At 41.1% G+C, this 21,185-nt stretch overlaps 1 protein-coding gene across 1 annotated transcript in view; it reads left to right on the top strand.

The window, feature by feature from the left end:
• LOC149288807 (mastermind-like protein 2) overlaps positions 1–21,185 on the top strand; it is a 74,070-nt gene that overhangs the window by 36,433 nt on the left and 16,452 nt on the right. Inside the window, exon 2 of the mRNA XM_089491157.1 lies at positions 5,541–6,908. Coding sequence (XP_089347283.1) covers positions 5,541–6,908 — 1,368 coding nt within the window. The remainder of the gene's footprint in view (positions 1–5,540; positions 6,909–21,185) is intronic.

The raw sequence follows: 21,185 nt of genomic DNA, 5'->3' as shown, positions 1-21,185 counted from the left end.
CTATACCCCTCTGGCATTTGTCATTCAGCCCCTCGGCCTAAGCTTTGATGTATCCCTGCGGCTTTCTATATTCCTTCTCAGGACAGTCTTACGAGGTTTCAACAATTTAAAAACATCATTTTGATTAGACCTTCAATTCTGTATCCTTGACCCTGCACAGGGACATTCCTAAAACGCAGTATATAGTAATAGCAGCAGCAGGGAAAAATCAGCTAAAGTGTAATATATTTTGTGTGAATTAACAATAAATTACATTAAACCCTTTAGCACATTGTTTATACAAAATACTAATTTGGCAAATGTAGTTTCATGCATGTGGTCAGGACATAAGGGACAGTATAGATAGTGTATAAAATGAGATTAATCTACGTGCCTGTAACGTCGCCGGCCCTTGCCCACAGAAAGCCGCGGCCCGCTCACTGACAAGTGGACAAGCCCATTGACGCCAACAGACCTGTCCGCTCGCATCCTGTAAAGGGACGGGTAGCTGGAGCCTGGATGTTCCCAGGTGTGGCCGTTGTCTAAAACTAGCGGGTCTGAGGCTGAGATGTAAACAGTCATCCAGGAGACAGTTTAATAAAGTGAGGGAATTTAGGGCAATTTATAAGCATAAGGCTATCCTGCATACTAGACACGACCAGGGGCCAAAGAAGAGTTGAGTTTTTTACAGCAGAAAAAAAACGGGGAGACAAGAAGGGCCAAATGGTTCCTATCTGTTGTCAGATTCTGTGTTTCTATGGAGTGGTTCCAAGGGTTGCGTTCTCTGGTGACTCTCTGATGAGGTCATCTTTCTGTATTATAATAGCCCAGAAGGTCTACAAAACCAACTACAATAATCAAATTCCAAAATGTATGGATCCATATGATCATAAACAGAAAAGCTAGTCTGGGCAATTTAGGTTCATAAAATGGGGCCAAATTAGGTAAAAAAAAAACCATTATTACTACTGGGGTTACAATGAGCAACTCTGAATAGCAAGCATTGTGTTTACCTACAAACTATCACACATAAGCAGCTCTGTGGCGTGTGTGTATTCAAAGCTGGGCTGTTGACCAGACAATTCCTCTGTGTTTGCCAACAACTCTTTATTTGGGAAAGATTAAAAATGCTGACAAATACGCTTATTTTGTCTTGCACTGTGGCACAACTCAATATTCCTAATTACAAAAACACATGGGATCACTTTAGAAAATGATCTCAATATAATTTTAAGGATATCCATATTAGAAAGCAAGAAAGTGCTCATAAGCTGTTTACTGCACGCTACTAAGGAAAATGCTTTTCCGTGCCGTGACTAATTTGGAGCAGGAAAGCATTGAGACAAGAACTTCATTTGCCACGGTTATGGATGTTAAGAAGACAGCTGGGCAGACGCACTAATACACACTGTATACATAGTTGCTTAGATGGCTTCTTGGTTACTTCGGCTTCTAATCAATAAAGTTATCAGTTCAACCCACTCAAACAGCAACCCATTCATAAAAGTCAACTTATTGTCATGTTGGACATTGGGAGTCTTCTATTGAGATTAGTGCTATTGAGTTGCTGTCAGGTTACACATTGTAGATCTTAAAGAGTTCTACACAAGTGTTGTTGACTTGGTTATTGAGTCTATCAGTCAAGTCTGTGGTCGAGTCTGCCATGTGTGTCCGTTATCAGAGTCAGCATTACGGATGATGGCCAAGTTGGTCAGTTTTGTTGAGTTTTAGGTAGGTGTCTCTCTGCTTCTCTTTGTGAGGAGGCAAGCTGAAATTTGCTAGTCTATTCACCTCTGCAAACTTAACGTTAACTTAGTTGTGAAAAACTAAAATGCGTCTGAATTCTAGAGTTGTTGTGTTTTCTGTTTCGTAACACAACGGATGGCTTAATTGAGTTTAATTGAGCGACTTGAATGTTATTGCTGATTTGCTATTAGAGCTGGCATCCTTGAATATGGATATGTTGGTCCATTTTTGAGACATTTGAATATGCTTTTAGTAGTACTTTATTACATTTATGTGTATTTCCTAAATTACGGCATAAATATAGCCATGGTGTTAAATCTTTAACCCTTTTGGCATTGGAGTACATCTCTTTGGCAATGAAAGGTTTCAAATTCTTTCCAAGATCATGACAGCATTTTTCAAGCCTTTTCCATATCCCACAGCTGATATTATGTTACAGCTTCAGGCTACATGGAAATACATGTTGAAAGGTTTCTGTGTGTTTCATCTTTAAATATTAATGGAGTTCTTTGGGTTGGAATACATTTTCCTGTGTGAAAATAACTTCACTAGATTCATTGAAGCGAGGTGCATTCTCTCCTGGTAACATGCAAGTGCATTGCAAATAATATTTATATATAGGGATTAAGAAAATATAAAAATACTAATTATTTGTCTACACTTTTTTTAAAGGGTCAGTAAAAGCAATCCTTGTTTGCCTCACAGATACCTGAAAACAAATCAGGACACATTTTACTTTTTATTTTCCCTTGGGAAATTATACAGCCTGGGGAGGCAATGTGTGGGAGAAGAGAGAAGAGAGGGAGACATCAGGGGGAGAAAGAGGGATTGGAGTAGGGTTCCTAAAAATGAAGACTTGTGAAATATACTTATGAGAAATATACCAGGTATGCTGTCCCAGAGGCCACCAGCTTCTTTACATATTGCAGATGGTAGGCAGAGCTGGACTGGGAATTAAAACCAGCCCTGGAATTAATCGAGTATCACCCTCATATTTCATGGTGCCATTTTTGGACACAATGCATATGTTCTGGCCACAATATTTTTTGTATAGAATAGGAAAAAACCCTGCATTCTAAAGTATATTTGAAACCCAAAGAGCTTGAATGTGCCATTTTGTGCCCTCAAATAACTTGGCGGTGCCCCCAAACAGATTGTCTGTTCCACCTTTGCTAAACAGCTTGTCAGTCCCCCCCCAATCAGCCTGCCTGTGCCATCTTTGCCCCCCAAACACTTACACATCCATCCTAACAAACACTTTTTGTGTCATTACCTTAAAAATACAGTTCATGCCCAAAAATCTTCCATTGTGGCTGAATCAAAACAATTCTACCATTAACAGTGCCAAAATTCCTCCACAGTGATGTAAAAGACACATTGCCAGTTATTTGCAAATGTTTGATTGGAGTTGTCGCAACAAAAGGTGGCACAACCAGTTATTAGGTTTAGGGGGTTAATTTTTTTTTTTAAATGGGTGACATAGATTTTGATTGACTCATTACCTTCAATAAATGAAATGATCGTTTAAAATTGCATTTTGTGTTTACTCGGGTTATCTTCGTCTCATATTAAAATTAGTTTGATGATCTGAAACAGTTAATTGTGACAAATATGCAAAATAGAAGCAATCTGGAAAGGGGCAAATACTTTTTCACAGCACTGTAAAAAAGGAGAATAGGCAAGAGATGAGTGCGACAAGTCGGGAATGGACAGAAATACCGTTCTCCACATCTGGAGATCGAAAAGATCTGTGTGACCCTGAGAATCTACCCATTTACCTGTTAGGGTGATACCGTGAGAGTACTTTTGTACGATACTATCAAAGAAGGAAGTATGAGTTACTGCATGATACACCTAGAGATGAACAATATTCATCTGTAAAGCCTGTTTAGCATCTCTACTGATATTTTTATCATGTAAACCACGCACCATTTTAATAGATAGTTCTGTGCTCTCTACATAATCTATATACCGTATTGGCTCGGATATAGGCCGTAACCTAAAAGTTAGGTGCTTTTTTAAAGAAAAAAGTTTCTGCCCCCCCCCGAGATATACTGCCACTGTCCCAAAGATGTACCCCCCCGAGATATGCTGCCACTCTACCCCCCCGAGATATGCTGCCACTCTGTCCCCCCCTCGAGATATGCTGCCACTCTGTCCCCAAGATGCCCCCCCCCGACTTACCGGTGCAGACTCCACGGGGTCTTGCGGGGGACATCTACGCATAACGCGTATTCAACTTCCGGTGCCGGCACTTCCGCCGTGGGAAGTACTGGCAAGGAAGATTGTTCGCGCAGACGTTCACCGGCAGCGGCGATGCCAGCATAAACGACCTCAGCTGCCGGCACGTCTGCAAGATGTGCTTTAAAAATCTCCCTTGCCGGGACTCCCCCCGTGGGAATTCCCGACAGGGGAGATTGTTAAAGCACATCGTGCAGACGTGCCGGCAGCGGAGGCTGTTTACCCGCATCACCGCTGCCGGTGAACGTCTGCGCGATGCGCTTAGACAATCTCCCGTGCCAGCACTCCCCCCGTGGAAAGTGCCGGCAGGGGAGGCTGTCTGAGCACATCAGAGAGTAGGATGCAGGTCCCCTGCACCGCTGCGGGGGATCTGTATCCTAGCCCTGCTGTCTGCCCGGAACCCGGAACTGCATGTCCTGGGCGTTGGGCGCTAGACCCAGAATATAGGCCGCACCCCCACTTTAAAGACTTAAAGTGGGGGGGGGGAGTGCGGCCTATATTCGAGCCAATACGGTATCTTTCAGGAGGTGGGGGTCTCCAGAATTATATGTAACAGTCTACTTGAGTTAGGTACCAATGCATGACCACTATCCTCTGCTAGACAACCTAGTTTCCCCCCGGAGGTCTGATGCTTTGATACATTGCTTGATTAACTTTAAGTTGGCAGAAATATTGTTCTCCCAATCCCCTTTCTCTGAGCCTCCACATCTCCAGGACTGTGATCAAGCAGCCAATACCTAAAACCTGACTTCTTCAACATTTTTTAAGGACTGGAGATGATTACCTGGGTAGGGTGATTACATGTATTCCAAGGAATTTTCCAGTTTTGGGGTTTCTTTTAAGCGTCGCTTGCTAATAAAAACAATTAATTAAAGCCAGATGACTACAAAAGTAGGACAGAGGAACTTTATAAAGTGTATGATTAATGACTGCAGAAGCATTTTCTTATCCCTTTTCAAATCAGCAAAGTATCTAAATAATTTATTGCAAATTCAAAGCAGACTCATGTTGGATCCTGTGTATGGTATCTTATCTTTACAGGTCATAAGTATACATACAGTGTATACACATTTCATTTTCTCCTTAGAATAGTTCAAAAGCTTTTACAAGCCAATAATTCAACTTTGTGGCAGAGTGGTAATGATAGAATCATAACATGATCCTGGATGTTTGCCATAAGATACATTTACCAAGATATTTAAGCAGGATTGGTTTGCATTGGTTTGTATCTTGTCAATTTCAATATTACGCATCATTCATACCTCGGAATTCCCCGATTTTAGTTGATTACCAAACTATCACAATAGCGTTGTTTTACTGGGTGGTGACTGTAGTGGATCATGTTCGATTCAAGGCAGACAGGTGGCAAAGTCAGAATGATCCCACCCCTGCATGCAGTCTAGAACCATTTCTTTCTCACCATTATCATCATCATCCTCTCAATGAATATATAGAAATCCATGGTCACTATTATATAGTATATATCTAGGTGTTAATGACTTGATTCGGTTATGTTTCTACAGAATTAATAACATTTAAGTACTTATTAATAAATGTCTGTGTTCTTTTTTCAGCTTCAAGGTTCTTTAAAGAGGAGATTGGTGGTTCCCCATGTCCAGAATAAAAGATCAAATGGCATTACAGACAATTCTTACCTTGATATGAAGAAAATAAGACCAAACGGACACCTTACAGGATCTCAGAATGTCTATCACCCTGCCAATGGACCACATCAGGCAGGTAACGGAACCATCCGATTTGAGCAAACAGTGCACCAAAAAATGCACACGGCAAGCAGTGCCAACTGTGATACTAATGACCTTTTTAATATAGCGTTGAAAGATATCAAGAAGGAGCCAGGAGAAAACTTGTCATGTAGCAAACACTTTGATGGCCATATGTCTCAGGACAATATGTATAGATATGGGGATGACTGTGGGGAGCAACCGATGGACCCAGACCTCCAAGAACTGTTTAACGAACTTACTTATATATCAGTCCCACCAATGACGGATATTGAGTTGCAGAATATGATAAATATTACAATAAAGCAAGATGAGCCTTTTAACATCGACCTTGGGCAGCCGAACCACAGAAACACACTGAGCTCCACACCTTTGGACAAGGTTGTCATAAAAAGTGAATATCCACAAGGCATGGATCCTACAAGGGTTGGGTCACCACAATTAAGGCCTTCTTCTACAGGTCCAACCTTTTCAATGGCATCTTCTCCTAGTAGAAGTGGACCTCAAAACCAGAATCATGGACAGGTTTCTTCAAGTACAAACCGTGTAGGAAATTGGCAGGAATTGTCTCATGCGCAACAGCTGAAACAAATCGCAGCCAATAGACAGCACAACTTAGTTCAGCAACATCAGCCAAACCAGTCTCCTAACTGGTCAAATCTTCCTCCAGCAGGAGCATCAACAAGGCCCTATGGGCAGGACAAAGTTTCAAGTCCTTTTCGACAACAGCAATTAAGTCCTCAAGGAACATCTATAAGTGCTGTCCAGGTAAATGGAAATCAAACAAAACCGATAAGTACCTACCTCCATAAACCTGGATCTAGTGCCCAGAATAACCAGCATGACATAATGAACCAACAAAAGACCCAGGATTCTATCAAGAGCTCAGTTAATTCCAATAACCCAGCTTTAGAACAACACCATGGCAATACAAAACATTTGTTTCATTTCAGCCCCAATCAAGCGAACCAGCAAGGTTCCCCAGCCTTGAGCCAGCAAAACAAGACTGTTTTGCAATATACACAACAACAGCAACAGGCATCTGTTGCAGCTCAACAACATGAACAATTGCAACAGACCAATCCATTACCAACCCAGAACCAACCGAGGCTACCAGCATTCCAACAAAAGATGCTAGTACCAAAAATCCAGCCGAACCAGTCTATCCCTGGATTGCATTACTCTGTTCATCAACAGGTAATATTAACTGATTTTTTTTATACTATCTTCAATAAACATGTGCGGTCTTAGCATGGCATACATTTATTGTGGTTTGCAATGTTTACACACCCCAGGACCCAAAAGGGTTAAATAATATAGTCAGTATATAGATCAAGAATGTATTGAAAAAGAGAAAGGAGGTGATTTAAAAGGGACTTAATAGGGATAATGCCAAAAACCACACATGTAGCTTAATGATATATATAAATAATGATACATTGCCATCCTTTTTGGATGTAATATAATCATTGTGTCAATTTATTCTGCCAGATTTTTTGGGATGATCAAGCACCTTTTCATTTCCATTCTCTTTTTTGGTGCATCCATCGCATTATAGAAAGTTTTCCTGCAAAATTGTATATAAGTTGCCACCATTTATTGTTATTGGTTGTATGCATTTTATATCAATTTTTGTACCTGGATTTTCTAAATAATGTCCTTGTGTGCAGCACATAGTTTTTTTCCTATGTTACAGTACTTTCCAAATATATAGCAAGACAAATACACAATTCATAGCCTATAAGTCAAACCTTCTATTGAGTAATTTGGTATTTTGTAATAGAGTTCTGATGCAAAAATATGCAAATCATGGGAAACTTGAAATTAAATTTACTCCAATGTTTTAGAAATAAAAAAAAGAAATTTATTGCATTTTGCAGTTGACTTCACCAGAGCTATCTTTGCTTTGTTTGCCAAGGTCACCCACACTCTGATTAAAATAAACACAAAGATATTCATTTGTTCCTAATTTTGTGTTTTTTCCACATCATAATATCGGTCGTCCTGGAGGAGCTGATTCGATCATCTGGGGATGAAGTATAAGAGATTTACATTGGCACGGACATGTGGGAAAACATGCACAGTGTCCTTTTTTGCTGTATTTTTTTATTTTCCAGAGACAAATATTTAACAGATCCATTGAAAAGACTGGTAGGGAATCAAAAGGAGAACACGCTTTTGTAGACACCACAGTAATATCCCCCCATGTGCATTCTTTTGGTTCCCTACTGGTATTTTACTACTTACTACTACCATTCCCATCAAGCCAATTACTAGCTTGACGTTAAACTTTATTTTTAACCCTTAAGATAACAATTAAGGAAACTTTAAGGTTTGCACAATCATTATTTTTAAGTATTTGAGTAAAAAAGCCATATTACTTACCTTACTGCCCCCCCCCCTCTGACAGTACGGGCACCGACAGCGTCCATAACATGCTGCCGGATCATTGTTTCCAATAGTTACAATCCAACAGCACGTTATGGACACTGCCAGCAAGCATACTGTCAGAGAGAGGGAGCAGGCAGCAGGTAAGTAATATTATTTTTTTTACTCAAACCTTACTTTTTATGTTAGTAAAGTTTGGATTCTCAATTTCAAAAGGGTTAAAACAAAAGTTGAATCAAACTTTCATTAAAATCAAAATTTTATGTAAATAGTACATGCCTATAAACTTACTTGGGAACTGAGTCTCAGGGTTTTTGGCCCAATCTCAGGGTAAAAGGGCACTTTCTTCTTTTTATTTTACACCATTGTGATCATATATAAGACTCCCAATTGGTGCTTTTGCTACCAGTATGTTATGGTTAATATCCCTGCTTGAATGCAGATGGCTCAATTAAGTGTATCTTTAAACAATGACAAGTCGGGGTTTCCACGAGGTCCTGTATTAGAGCCATTTGGTTAACACATTTGGTGACTCATTACAGAGAATATTCATAATAGGCTATTAATGGGTTAATATTTACAGCGACTCGCGGTCAGGTCATCTACAACGATGACGACTATGAAAATCTCCATCCAGAAAACTTTAAAGCTTCAGCAGTAAATGTGGAATTCAGTTTCCAAAAGTCGAGTCACCCAGTTTGCGGGACGTTGTCGGGACTGCCTTTCTATTTATAATGGAGGCCCCGCACATTCACCTTATGCATTTAGGAGACAATGCCTGCCTGTGTCCTCACGGACCACTGATTCATCTCATGCAGACATTATTACTAACATTCAGTAAATGTTGATTTTACAGAGAGACGTAAATGTATAAATATATGTACACAATATATTCATGGGTGTCTATATGACATCAATCAGGCATTTCTGTGACCATCCCAGGCAGGATATATGTTATCACTGGCAATACAAATTCAGGAATTAGTAATTCACAATACTAATTATATCGCCCTCACTGACTGAGTATATCGCCCTCACTGACTGAATATATCGCCCTCACTGACTGAATATATCGCCCTCACTGACTGAGTATATCGCCCTCACTGACTGAATATATCGCCCTCACTGACTGAGTATATCGCCCTCACTGACTGAGTATATCGCCCTAACTGACTGAATATATCGCCCTCACTGACTGAGTATATCGCCCTAACTGACTGAGCATATTGCCCTCACTGACTGAGCATATTGCTCTCACTGACTGAGTATATTGCCCTCACTGACTGAGTATATTGCCCTCACTGACTGAGTATACTGCCCTCGCTGAGTATGTTGCCTCACAAAGGACAAAGGGGTATCCCACAAAACAGACAATCTCTCTAATGCCTGTAAGACAGACACCCTGCTGGAGGAAGCACTTGCTGCCAACAATCTAGACAACCTTCGAGTCCCTTACTTCCTTTAGATATAGTCAGGATGACACAACTTGGCACAAAAAAAAAAACTAAATGGAATATATCAAATCCAATTGTGTGTACAGGGGGGGGGTGTTGGGGTTAACTAGGAAGACAACCGAGCTGGCCACCTTGCTATAAGATTAGATGATTAGATAACCTCTGGTGGGAAAGAGGTAGGGTGACCACATCTGCTATTTTTTTCCTAGACAATTTAGATGAGTATGTGAGAAGAACCGCCCTGCAATATGTATGAATCAGTTACTTAGCTATATATTTTACATACTGGTCGGCCGACCACATCTCCTGCTCACCAATAAATACGTGAATTATACTCACGCCAGTCAACTCCAGCACTTCAGTGGGAGAGTACCAAGGGGTTGCTTAGGACTAAGTACCATATTGGTTTGAATATAGGCCGCACCTTTATAGTTTGGTGCTATTTAAAAGAAAAAAAAAATGTATATATTTTTTTTACATTTAATGTTATGTCCCTTTAAAATATGAGAATAAATGCATTATTGATGCTCCATCTACCACAAACAACACACATATACTCTGTCTAAAACGGACATTGTTAATCTTCTGGATATAGTTCCGATGTGAATATATTTAACATTAAACAGGAAGTTGTAAAGGTGTTTAAACTATTTCCTGTGGGGAAAAACTTTCCAAATCGTGGCTTATGTACCCATTTTTGCATATTGCAGAGAAGGAAAAAATAACTATGAGGTCATGTAGGTAAACCCGAGCCCCTTTTTTGTTTCAAATGTTTCTCATAAAACAATGTGTTTAACACATGTTGCCATGTACCGATCCCAGCACAGAGCAGATATTGTTTCCAAAGCTTGACTTGAACTGGTTCAGGCACTGGCCTCGGCCTTGTCATATGGTTTTGTTTAAGCACTTGCTAACCGTCACAGGAAACAATTATTTGGAAACGCCAGATACAGTTTACAAACCGCTACAATCGCTCTATATACAAATAGAGTGAAACTCCGACTTGGATACCCAGCAAGGTGCAGCCATATTGATGTGACACGAAAGGACATGGAAGGCTCGCTGAGCCAGCGCTGGAGCCACGGAAATATATCACGTGTCAGGACGTGTGTTCGGCCGAACATTTCTCCTGCGTGGCATTTAGTTGAGGGGTGGGAAAAGGGGCAAATGCATATGGAGGGATTCTGCCGAACCCCCCCCCTCACGCACTTCCAAGGACAGGGAAGACCACATAACCTTCAAAGGGTCACTGAGCTATTATATGCATTAAAGTGTATATGGTTATAAAAACTTATCTGCGGGCTTACAAAAAGTTTGTTGAGATAAAATGGTGGTTAAAGTTTTGGCACGATATTTGTAGTTGTTACCAAATTTTTACCAAATTAGATGTTCTTTTACTTTCTATGGCTGTAACATAATAGGTAATTTCTATGACAAATGACACAAAATTATTATTACCTTTTATTTTTTTATGCAAGTTACCCCAAAAGAAATGACTAATGGTGCAAACTTTTACACGATTAAAGAATTATTTCTTGGAAGGCATTCAACAACTGTGAGAATGATGTTTGCTGTACTGCATGTAGTTACGAAGGTGTTTAATTCAGCAGAGTAGGTGGAACAGCACCTTTAACTGTAGAACTACCCACTCAATGCTGTATTTTGAATTAACTTTGCATATCCCATATTCTTCCTTGTGCTTACCTTATATTATGCATATACCCCCCCCATTTTTTGTAGAGGGGCTCCAGAGCACCAGTTAATTTACACTCGTAAAGGCTAGTTGCTTCACAGTAATGCAATCTAACATTGTTCTAGTATATATATATATATAAATATATATATATATATAACGGATCATATTATGTACATTCTGACCCAAGTCTACTGTTTCTGTCGATATTTATATACATCCGTTAAAATGTAAATAAACATGATGTGACCTCATACAGCACAGAGAATGACAGCATTAAATGAGGCGGGGCCATTGTGTTGTATTTCTGCTACTGCCTTGCTATAATTCATGGGGATACAAAACATGTAACATTGTTAATTAAAGAAAAAAACTATATTTTTTATGGATCTGGTACATTGGGAATAACCAAAAGAGTAACTGTCACGCTCACAGCTTTTAGCATAATTAAATTTCTGCTCCCGTGGTGTACACATATGGTGTGTTTTAACATATTCATACGGATTGCTTATTTAAATCAGTAAATACTAATTTTTATAAGGGCACAGAATCGTAAAATGTAGAAAGTGAAGAAGAATTAACAATTACCTTTCAAAAGCAACTTTTATTGGTACTCGTAATCTATCCTTAAACCTAAATGGCAAAAGAGGGGAGCGGAGTTTTGATACCTATTTGCTTATTTCAGCAACCCATTTCCTGCTTTTATACCGCTGTGATACAGTCCTACCCAGCAAGCATTCTGAGCTTATATAAAAGAGGGACAGCGGGATTTAGCTCAGAGCCCAGAGGTTTATGTAAGTGTTAGATTTGCATAATATGCTTTATATATATATATATACACACACACACTAATGTTCCCTTGTTGAAAGAAAAGCACATTTTGTCCATTAAAGTAACATGAAATGGATCAGAAATCCAGCGCAGACAGGGTTAATCGTAGCTGGAAGCAGCTGATTTTTAACGGAGTATATTCATGGGCGTACAGAGGCCCTTTATCACTCCCATCACTCCTGTGTTCCAATGGCACGTTATATTGATTGAGGAACGCGGAGAGGCCGTCCCTGTGGCTCCACCATTTTGCAGAAGTAGTCTGAGAGGCCAGAATAATGCAGCAGATTAGCAGAGAAAGAGAGGTGCAGTGAATCTGTCTTTATTATTCTTCCCTCAAGGAGTACTTCCGCAAAAGGGTGGAACCAGGGCACTTGGGTGACCACATTTTATTTCTGCCATTCAGGCGTATGTTATATATCACATACACGCTGATTCATATATACTATTATATATATTATTAGGAAGCCTTGGGAACCATGTTGTTTTCAGATTTAAAAATATATCTATATTATAATAAACATACAGTCATAACAGACATGGGCAGTTTCAGATAATCAACCCCTCTATTAGCAGACATGAGCAGATGCAGAGAATTAACCCCTCTATTACCAGACATTACACACAGTCACACAAACAGACACACACAGCCACACGCACATACCTGGTGCTGACTGCAAGTTACACTGAACTTCGTGTGAAGGAGGGACTCAGGAGAGGCTTCTGGTCTCTTAGCCAATCAGGATAGTAGGAGAAGTCTCTCCTGATTGGCTGAGACCTTCTTCACTCATTCCGGGACTTAACGTTCCATTGCGGGACTGTCCCGGGCAATCTGGGACATGCGGTCCCCTATGCACCACAGGGGCAGCTTCTCACTTGTTCTTCCAGTTGGGGGAGATGGTGTGCCCAGACTTTCAGCCCTTTTGCAAAAGTGCTCCTGGTTCACAAAGAAGAAGATAAAGAAGACAGAGAATAAGCAGACGAAGAAAGAAGACAGAAGAACATTTTTTCACACAGTTCATTTTAATACTTCTCTTAGACAGCTGAGCTCACATCAGGCTCATCCCCATGTCTGCCCTATTTGTTACCCATGAGCAAAAGTAAAGGCTTTCCTAACTCTTCTGGAATTTATTGGTTATCAGGACAATTATCAAATCAGACATGTAGAAGTTTTTTTCTTGGAACTTGTCACGGAGCTGGCTAGTCCGACCGACTGCCTCCGCTGTCTTATGCTCCCTTAGCCTGGGACAACACACTTTCCCCGGTTCCCCAGTCACTAGCCGAGACTCAGTGTCGGGTAAAACCAAACGAAGACTGATTTATTTTAGACACACAGAGCTGGATATATCCAGCAAAACACACATTAACATAAAACAAGATATTGGGACACAAACCGCCCCCTTAATCTGCCTCCCAGAGACAACAGGGGCAGTAACGGGATTAACAATACAATAGGGGGGGAGACTGATTTATACAACATTAAACATCAAAGAATGGTGGTCACTCCCTGGTGGCAGATCCTGGCTGTCTGCTGGAGATAATCCCCTCAGCCAGTGATGAGAGGATACTGCTGGGGGTAGCCACAGAAGTCTTTACAAACCCAGGGCCCATAGTCAATAGGGAGGAGGCTGGCAGTCAGGCTTCTCCAGTGGCCCCAGTGATGGAGGCTTCCGTCACAGAACTAATGTCATAAAGTGTGATATATTACACGCTTGTTTTAAAACTCCTCCAAAGCTCACCACTAATGACCAAATATCTTAAGAATGCGTGCATTTTATTGAACGGATAGTTGATGTGTACAGAGATTTTCATGGAAACAAATTTAAAAGCCTCTTAGTTAACTTGGATATTATAGTTGTGATAATGCGTTACGTACACCATTGTGAGGGTTAAACTTTAGAAGTGTTTATTAATGGGGCAATTAAAGATCAAAAAGATCAAAAAACTATTATTAGTTATAATAATAGTAACTATCCAAGATATGGTGGGAGCATATACTGACTGTAGTTACAAGCACTTTAGACTCGTTAGTCTTTATACCTTTTATTGCACCAACATACCAGAGAAAATGGTAGTCACTTCATAGATTCCGTCTTGACTTATTGTTAGCCAAATAAAAGACATAACCTTATAACCACTTTTCTGGGAGTAATATATAAATATCAAAACAGAGAAACAGGGGATCAGAACCATAACGAGGGTGGAAATGACTTGGGTCCAAATCAGGACAGTCCTGCCATACCCTGGACACATAGGTTATTGTTTAGTTTTTTGCGGGTTTTTTTGCCCCACAATTTATCATTAACCCTCCTTTGAAGATTTTGGTGCCATAACTCATTATCAGGATTGCAGAATCTTTAGTCTTATTTGCTGCCAATTTCATAATAATTCTATGAGGGGTAGGAATTTTGTCTGTGGATCAAACAGGTGGAATTTCCCCAGGAAGTGGGTAGGCAAGGGGCTGTTGTGCAATCCATTCCACACTCTGATAAGCAGAATCCCTTAAAGTTCCCACGTACACCCACCACAAAAATATGGGACAGACAAGTATTAAAATGTTAACTTAAGCGAAATATATACAAATTGGGACAGATGAATGCCCTATAGTCTTTTCCATAGCTCTTTCTCTGAGCTGGGGAGATAGATTTGGCCTCATCCACTCCCCATCCAATTCCCGTCCGAACCCAGTTAAGGATAGCTGGTGCTGGTATAACCCTTGTCTATAAGTAGCTCTACCCATTGTATGACGAGCCCTGACCCCTCGAAATGCCACTTATCCAGAATGGGGAAATCTCTATGTAGCCCACCCTGGGAATTACCCACTGCCTAGGCAATTACCCACTGTCTAGTAGAGATTCCGGGAAATAAGCCCCCAATAGACCAACACATGGTCGATGACATCATAACCTAGCTCTCTGAGCTGCTTCATGAACATGGAATAGCTGGGAGCAAGATAAAAGCGTCCTCAACAAACCTCTGTCTAAATCATAACGTATTGTGGCTTCAAGAGAGTTACTACACACGGGTAAATCTGAAATGAGAAGAAAGGCTCCAGCTGATGGGCCCCATTTCGCAAATATTCCGAGGGCCTCCCTTGACTTTTAATTATTTAAATATCACTTTTTTAGGGCTGACACAGCTGGTTTATTGTACTTTATTTCTTCGTGCCTGGCACGGACACGCACAGCTGTAAACCGCCGTATACGTTTTATATTTTTTCGCTCAGAAGTGGGTGAAAGGTTTGAGTGAACGAGAACAGACGACCTTGCATACACAAGTTACTTTTCATACCGACTCTTGTCATTCTGACAACAAGAACAAGATAAACTGGAAACTTTACGCGCAACCTACAAACCCAGCGTTTGCCTATACGAGAAGATAAAAGCTTTAAAGAAAGTCCGTACTTTTTTTTTATGTGCATGCATTAGTTCTGCAAGGAAACGAAAGGCTGGAGGGATGAGAATGATACCATGTTGTTTAAAACGGTATTGGGAAGTTAGAATTTACTTTCATGGGAATGAAAGCCATTGCCAAAAGAGAATGCCATAGTTTTCCCTGGAGGCCACTTCTCAGCTGGAAAGGAAAGGGGGGGAGGATGAGTTTGAGAAGCCCATGGTGGGGCGAGAGTCTGTGTCGGTATGTGTCGGCAGCAGGAGGAAGTGTATAGAGATCTGAATTTATTTCTGCCACGGAGCATGTGGTATTCATTTCTACAAAGATTGGTTATTTAAGGTTAAACATTGAAAGCGCTCTTTTACAGTAAAATAAGGAAAAGTATCAATGGAGAAGATTTACTTTAGCTTTAACTTTAATGCAAGGGGGCTCATGGGAAAGGCATTCTGTACCATTCTACATGCAACCCCCTGAACAGCGTCTCTGATATAACCCCGCATTGAAATAGCTAACAAGTAAAATACTCCTTGCTGTTTTATGTCTGAGAACATTAACCGCGTTTTCACCCTTCAATGGAGTGCAGCCCAGGAACACGAATGAAGACTGCGAGAAAAACCGAAAAACCGTGGAAAAAAAATGTGGAATTTAGAATTGACTTAACCCCTTCAGGACCGGGATTTTGATACTAAGGTGTCGCTAAAGGACTGGAGCCGTTTTTGTGTTTTTGCCATGTCTTTCTTCAACTGTAATTTCTCTCTTATCAATTGGTGCACCCACACAAATCATATATTGTTTTTTTCAGCACAAGTAGGGCTTTCATTTGAAACCATAGTAAGCTGGGTAGTACATTGTTTTGTTTGAAAAAAACTGGAAAAAGTGGGGAAAAAATGAAAAAACGCATTTTTTTTACAGTTTTGTATACATACAAATTGTACACAGGGATTTTATCGCCAATTGCTGCCAAATTTTGAGGTATTTTTATATTTTTGGGGGTTTTTTTGCATATGTTGCAATGTTGCTTTAGATTTTATATTATATTTTGTATAGAATATGTGCAACTGCAAAACAAAACACCAAATTGTGTTCACCAACATCCCCCGGTTCCAACAAGGCCTCACATGCATGGTTCATGCATTTTTTGAGGAAGCTATGAGGGCAAAACTGGAACATGCGCATTTTCGTTTTTTTTTATATTTTTTTTCATCAGATTACTTGTAAGTGACAGGTTTAGGCCGCTGACATCAATCAGGGAGACCGATCAATAATCAGCGACTTAAAATGTCACCGACAAGTGATCAGGTAATAATTATGATTTTTTCATTTTATTAATAATTTGTGTTTTTTCATAATTACCCTAGATGACCCCTCTCTCTTTGTAGAGCAGGGTCATCCGTGGGCTGCCATAATGATCCGATCACTCCTATTGGCCAGGGGCGATCTGATCAGCCCAGCATTTGACCTGGAAGCACCCTGGACTTTCAGGTCAGTGCTGTTATTTTTTTTTTTATTATTATTTTATTAATTTTTTTTTAATTTCTTTTTTTTATTATTTATTTTTTTAATTATTATTATTTTTTACATTATTTTTTTTAACTCTTTCAATGCTGATGCTCCATTGAAGCACAGCATTGATTGATATTTAGTCCCCACAAGCTTGTGGGGACTAATACCGTATTTGCTCGATTATAAGACGAGGTTTTTTTCAGAGCAAATGCTCTGAAAAATACCCCTCGTCTTCTAATCGGGGTCGTCTTCTAATCAGACCTCAAATAGAGTCTGATTAGGAGACTAAGATCCAGATCCCCCGCACCGCTGCAGGGGACCTGGATCCTCCTGTCTCACCCCCCCCCCCCCATCATACACACTTACCGGTGCTTCCTGCTGTATTGCCGGGGCAGCGGGTTGACGTCTACGCGATCCGCGTAGACAACGTCCGCTGCAGCCGGAAGGAGGTGTGGCTAGCAGCGGGGGTTGTCTGCGTCCGTCGCGTAGACCTTCCCCGACTGTCAGAGATCTCTGATCTCTGACAGCCGGGGAAAGTATACGCGACGGACGCATACAAACCCCCGCTGCCAACTCCACCTCCTTCCGGCTGCAGCAGAAGGCGACGTCAACCCGCTGCCCCGGCTGGAAGCACCGGTAAGAGAGGGCTGAGAGGGGAGAGAGGAGAGGGGAGGGGAGGGGGGGGAGAGAGTGTGTGTGTGTTAGTTAAATGGGGGCATAGGGCATTTCTGGAGTGGCGTTAAGGGGGCATTTAATAGAGCACTCTGCCTCCTGAAATGCCTTATACCTCCCTATATGCCACTCTGCCCCATAATATGCCTTTTAACCCCCTAAATGCCAGAGTGGCATATAGGGGTATAAGGCATTTCTGGAGGCAGAGTGCTCTATACAATGCCTTTTAACTCCCTTAATGCCACTCTGCCTCCTGAAATGCCTTATACCTCCCTATATGCCACTCTGCCCCATAATATGCATTTTAACCCCCTAAATGCCAGAATGGGATATAGGGGTATAAGGCATTTCTGGAGGCAGAGTGGCATATAGGGGGTCAAAAGGCATACCATGGGGCACAGTGGCATATAGAGGGTTAAAAGGCATATCATGGGCCACAGTGCCATATTGGTGTGGCAAGCCTGGGGGCAGATGTGCGTAACTGGGGGACAGGCTGGAAAATACAAGAAATAAAAACAAAAAAAATATTTTTCTCAATCATAGCTTTTATTAAAAAAAATAGTTTACATGAATTAACATTTACTGGTAAAACTTTTTTCCTTTAGGGTCGTCTTATATTCAGGCTTTTTCTTTTTTCCTAAGTTAATATTCAGATTTTGGGGGGTCGTCTTATAATCAGGGTCGTCTTATAATCGAGCAAATACGGTATTAACCCCTGCAATGCTGCGATGGGGGTCATACACAATTGCAGCATTGAAGAGGTTAATTGAGGAAGAGGGGGGGTAGGGGTTAACTGAGGAAGGGTGGGGGTGGGGGGGTCTGGTCTCCACACTCATGTGGAGACCAAAGAACCCTGTCTCCCTGTCCCTGAAGCTGCCTCTGGCAGCTGGGACACAATCTCCAATAGACTGGAGATTGTAGGGGAGGAGTCTTCCAGGCAGACCACCAGCAGCAGAACCCCCTAAAAAACGGGAATTAACCCCTTCAATGCCGCGATCGCGGCATTGAAGGGGTTAACGCTGCACTGACGCTCTCATGGAGCGATCAGGCAGCAGGGGGTTGTTGGATCAGGTCCCCACACTTGTGTGGGGACCCATTCAATACCCCCTCCTTCCCTGAAGCTGCCTGTGGCAGCTGAAACAGCGATTGCAGATTTTTCTGCAATCGCTGTTTCTGCCTACAAAATCACTCCGTGGGAGTGATCGTGGGCTTGGGGGCGGGCTTAGACAGGCTGTGCTGTCTGCCCAGGAGTCCTGGGCAGACAGCAGCAGCAGCGCCCCCACGATCACCGCGATTGTGGTGATGTGGGGGCGTTTTTTGGAGGAGACGTACCTGGTACATCCCGGTCTACCGGTGACTGTTAACCAGGAAGTACCAGGTACGTCCCGGTACTGAAGGGGTTAAACCATTCATCAAGATAGCATTAAATACCGATAAGTGTTTTATTGGTCATTGTAACACATCAAAAGGCCCTTCGCAAAATATGTGTTAAAAGTATTCCAATTTTTATTTTTATTTTTTGGCATATTTTGCAGCGGAGGGGTGATCCCATGTCTGGGAACTTAAAGGGACGCTCCGGCCATCATATGCGCTTTAATGTATATGATGGTTGGGAGGTCCCTTTACATTTTCGTGGTGTTCCCTTTTGCAAGTGTATGAGGGGACTCTGCAGAATGCCTTATATACATTTGCCCCTATGTGATCCATAGGAGGGCTGTCAGATGTGATGTCATGTCCTGGTGCTCAGTAATCAGGCTTAGGGCCAAAGATAAAAAGATATATATTTCTGTATACCAGGGGCGTCCAACCTGCGGCCCTCCGGCTGCTGCAGGACTACATCTCCCAGCTAAGGGGCTGGCTGAGGAAGATGGGAGATGTAGTCCTGCAGCAGCCGGAGGGCCGCAGGTTGGACACCCCTGCTGTATACCATACTGTTTGAACCTCTCTGTGCAAGTGATGGGTGAATTGTTTGATTTTATATGATGCACAGAATTTGTTTAGTAGGATCACAATATGGATTATTGAAAAGAGCCCAAAATGAGCGATGGACGTCAGATTTCAGGGTACTTACTGATGCTCTTCAAGCCCAAAGTCTTTGGAGAAAAGGGTTACGAGTGTCATTGTTCCAACCAAACTTAAAAGCAAAATGTTTCACACCACAAGAATAGTTACAGTCACTTTACATTGTTCATACTTGTTTGTTAGTACATACTTTTTTACCATTGTCACAAAGTACTAAATTCTAAAAATCTAAAAAGAGCACCGAGAACTCTTTTTAGCATTCTTTTCACGTCCACTCCTGGGAAACAGAAATAAAAACTATTACACTAATTAGGTTTTTCACAAAGCAAGAGAACGGATAAGTGTATTTGGTGAAAAGATAGGGTTGGGATAACAAATGCACCCGTGATTTAAGAGCAGAAACAGAATGAATAACCACAATGAAACCGCCCATTGTACAGCGCTATGGAATAGGATGATGCTATCTAAAACAATTAATAATAATAATTATATTGTTAAAAAGTAAAATATCTATCACTCAATGACAATATGTCTCCTAAAATCATAGCAAAAAAAAACGTGTTTTAATTTAGTAGGTAGGATAGTCTTATCGGCCACACTTTGCAACCCTATATTTAAGTAGAATAGCCTAACATTCAAAATAAACAAACAAAAAAATCAGTGCTTGCATTTGTGTCACATGACAGGTAGGTATTTTTTTTTTAAATGTGTAGGTTTTAACCTATTTGTTTTTACTTTCAAGTGAAGCAAAATTGTAAATATTAAGTAGAAGAAAGGTGAAAAAAAAACCTGAACCTATAACGTGACCAGACTGAAAGCAAAACAGCCCCTTTCTCCATTTTTGCTTTGTTCTTACATATTATTTTTAACCTGAAACAATATGCTTAAAAAATAATCAGAGTTGCCTTGTGTTCTATTGATGTTATTATGCAGCGGGGGGCACTTTAAAGAAAAATCCAGTTTAAATATATATGTAGTGTCTACAGGGCTGGCGATAACAGGGAGGCCCTGGGACATTAAGGTCAGCGGCCACCTGATGACGTAAGTGCGGCAAACAGCTGTATATGTGCGCGGCCGCACTCCACGTAGCTACTGGCCCCACAATCCCATCACCGAATTTGCCACCAGAACAGCAGTATGGCGTTGTGTGGCACTGTCACCCAGCGGCCTGCTCGGCATTTGCCTATTGTCCTGGGTGGCCACTCAAGACCTGAGTACAGTATTTATTGAATGTAAGATCATTTACAGTATGCTTCAGTCTGGGGACATTTAGTTTGTGGCTTCTCATTATCATAATGCATATTTCTTGCTGCGCTTAGTGAAGCAAGCTTCTCCTTAGATGACCTTATGTTCTGCTACCAAGTATTAACATGTCCTACATTACACTTAATAGTAACCCCCTTAGCCCCGGGCCAATGATTGTATGCGTCTCTTGTCTGCTTTAAGAATGATAGCGATACTGTGCAATGTTCACTGCAATCATTTTTATCTTCCTTCAGAAACTTATCTTTAAATTTAATT

Source organism: Sceloporus occidentalis, unplaced genomic scaffold, assembly GCF_023333645.1.
Source record: "Sceloporus occidentalis isolate IW3139 unplaced genomic scaffold, rSceOcc1.0.p SCAF_49, whole genome shotgun sequence".
NCBI lineage: Eukaryota > Metazoa > Chordata > Lepidosauria > Squamata > Phrynosomatidae > Sceloporus > Sceloporus occidentalis.
Note: the sequence above shows the minus strand (reverse complement) of the source record. Positions and strands in the feature narration are given on the sequence as shown.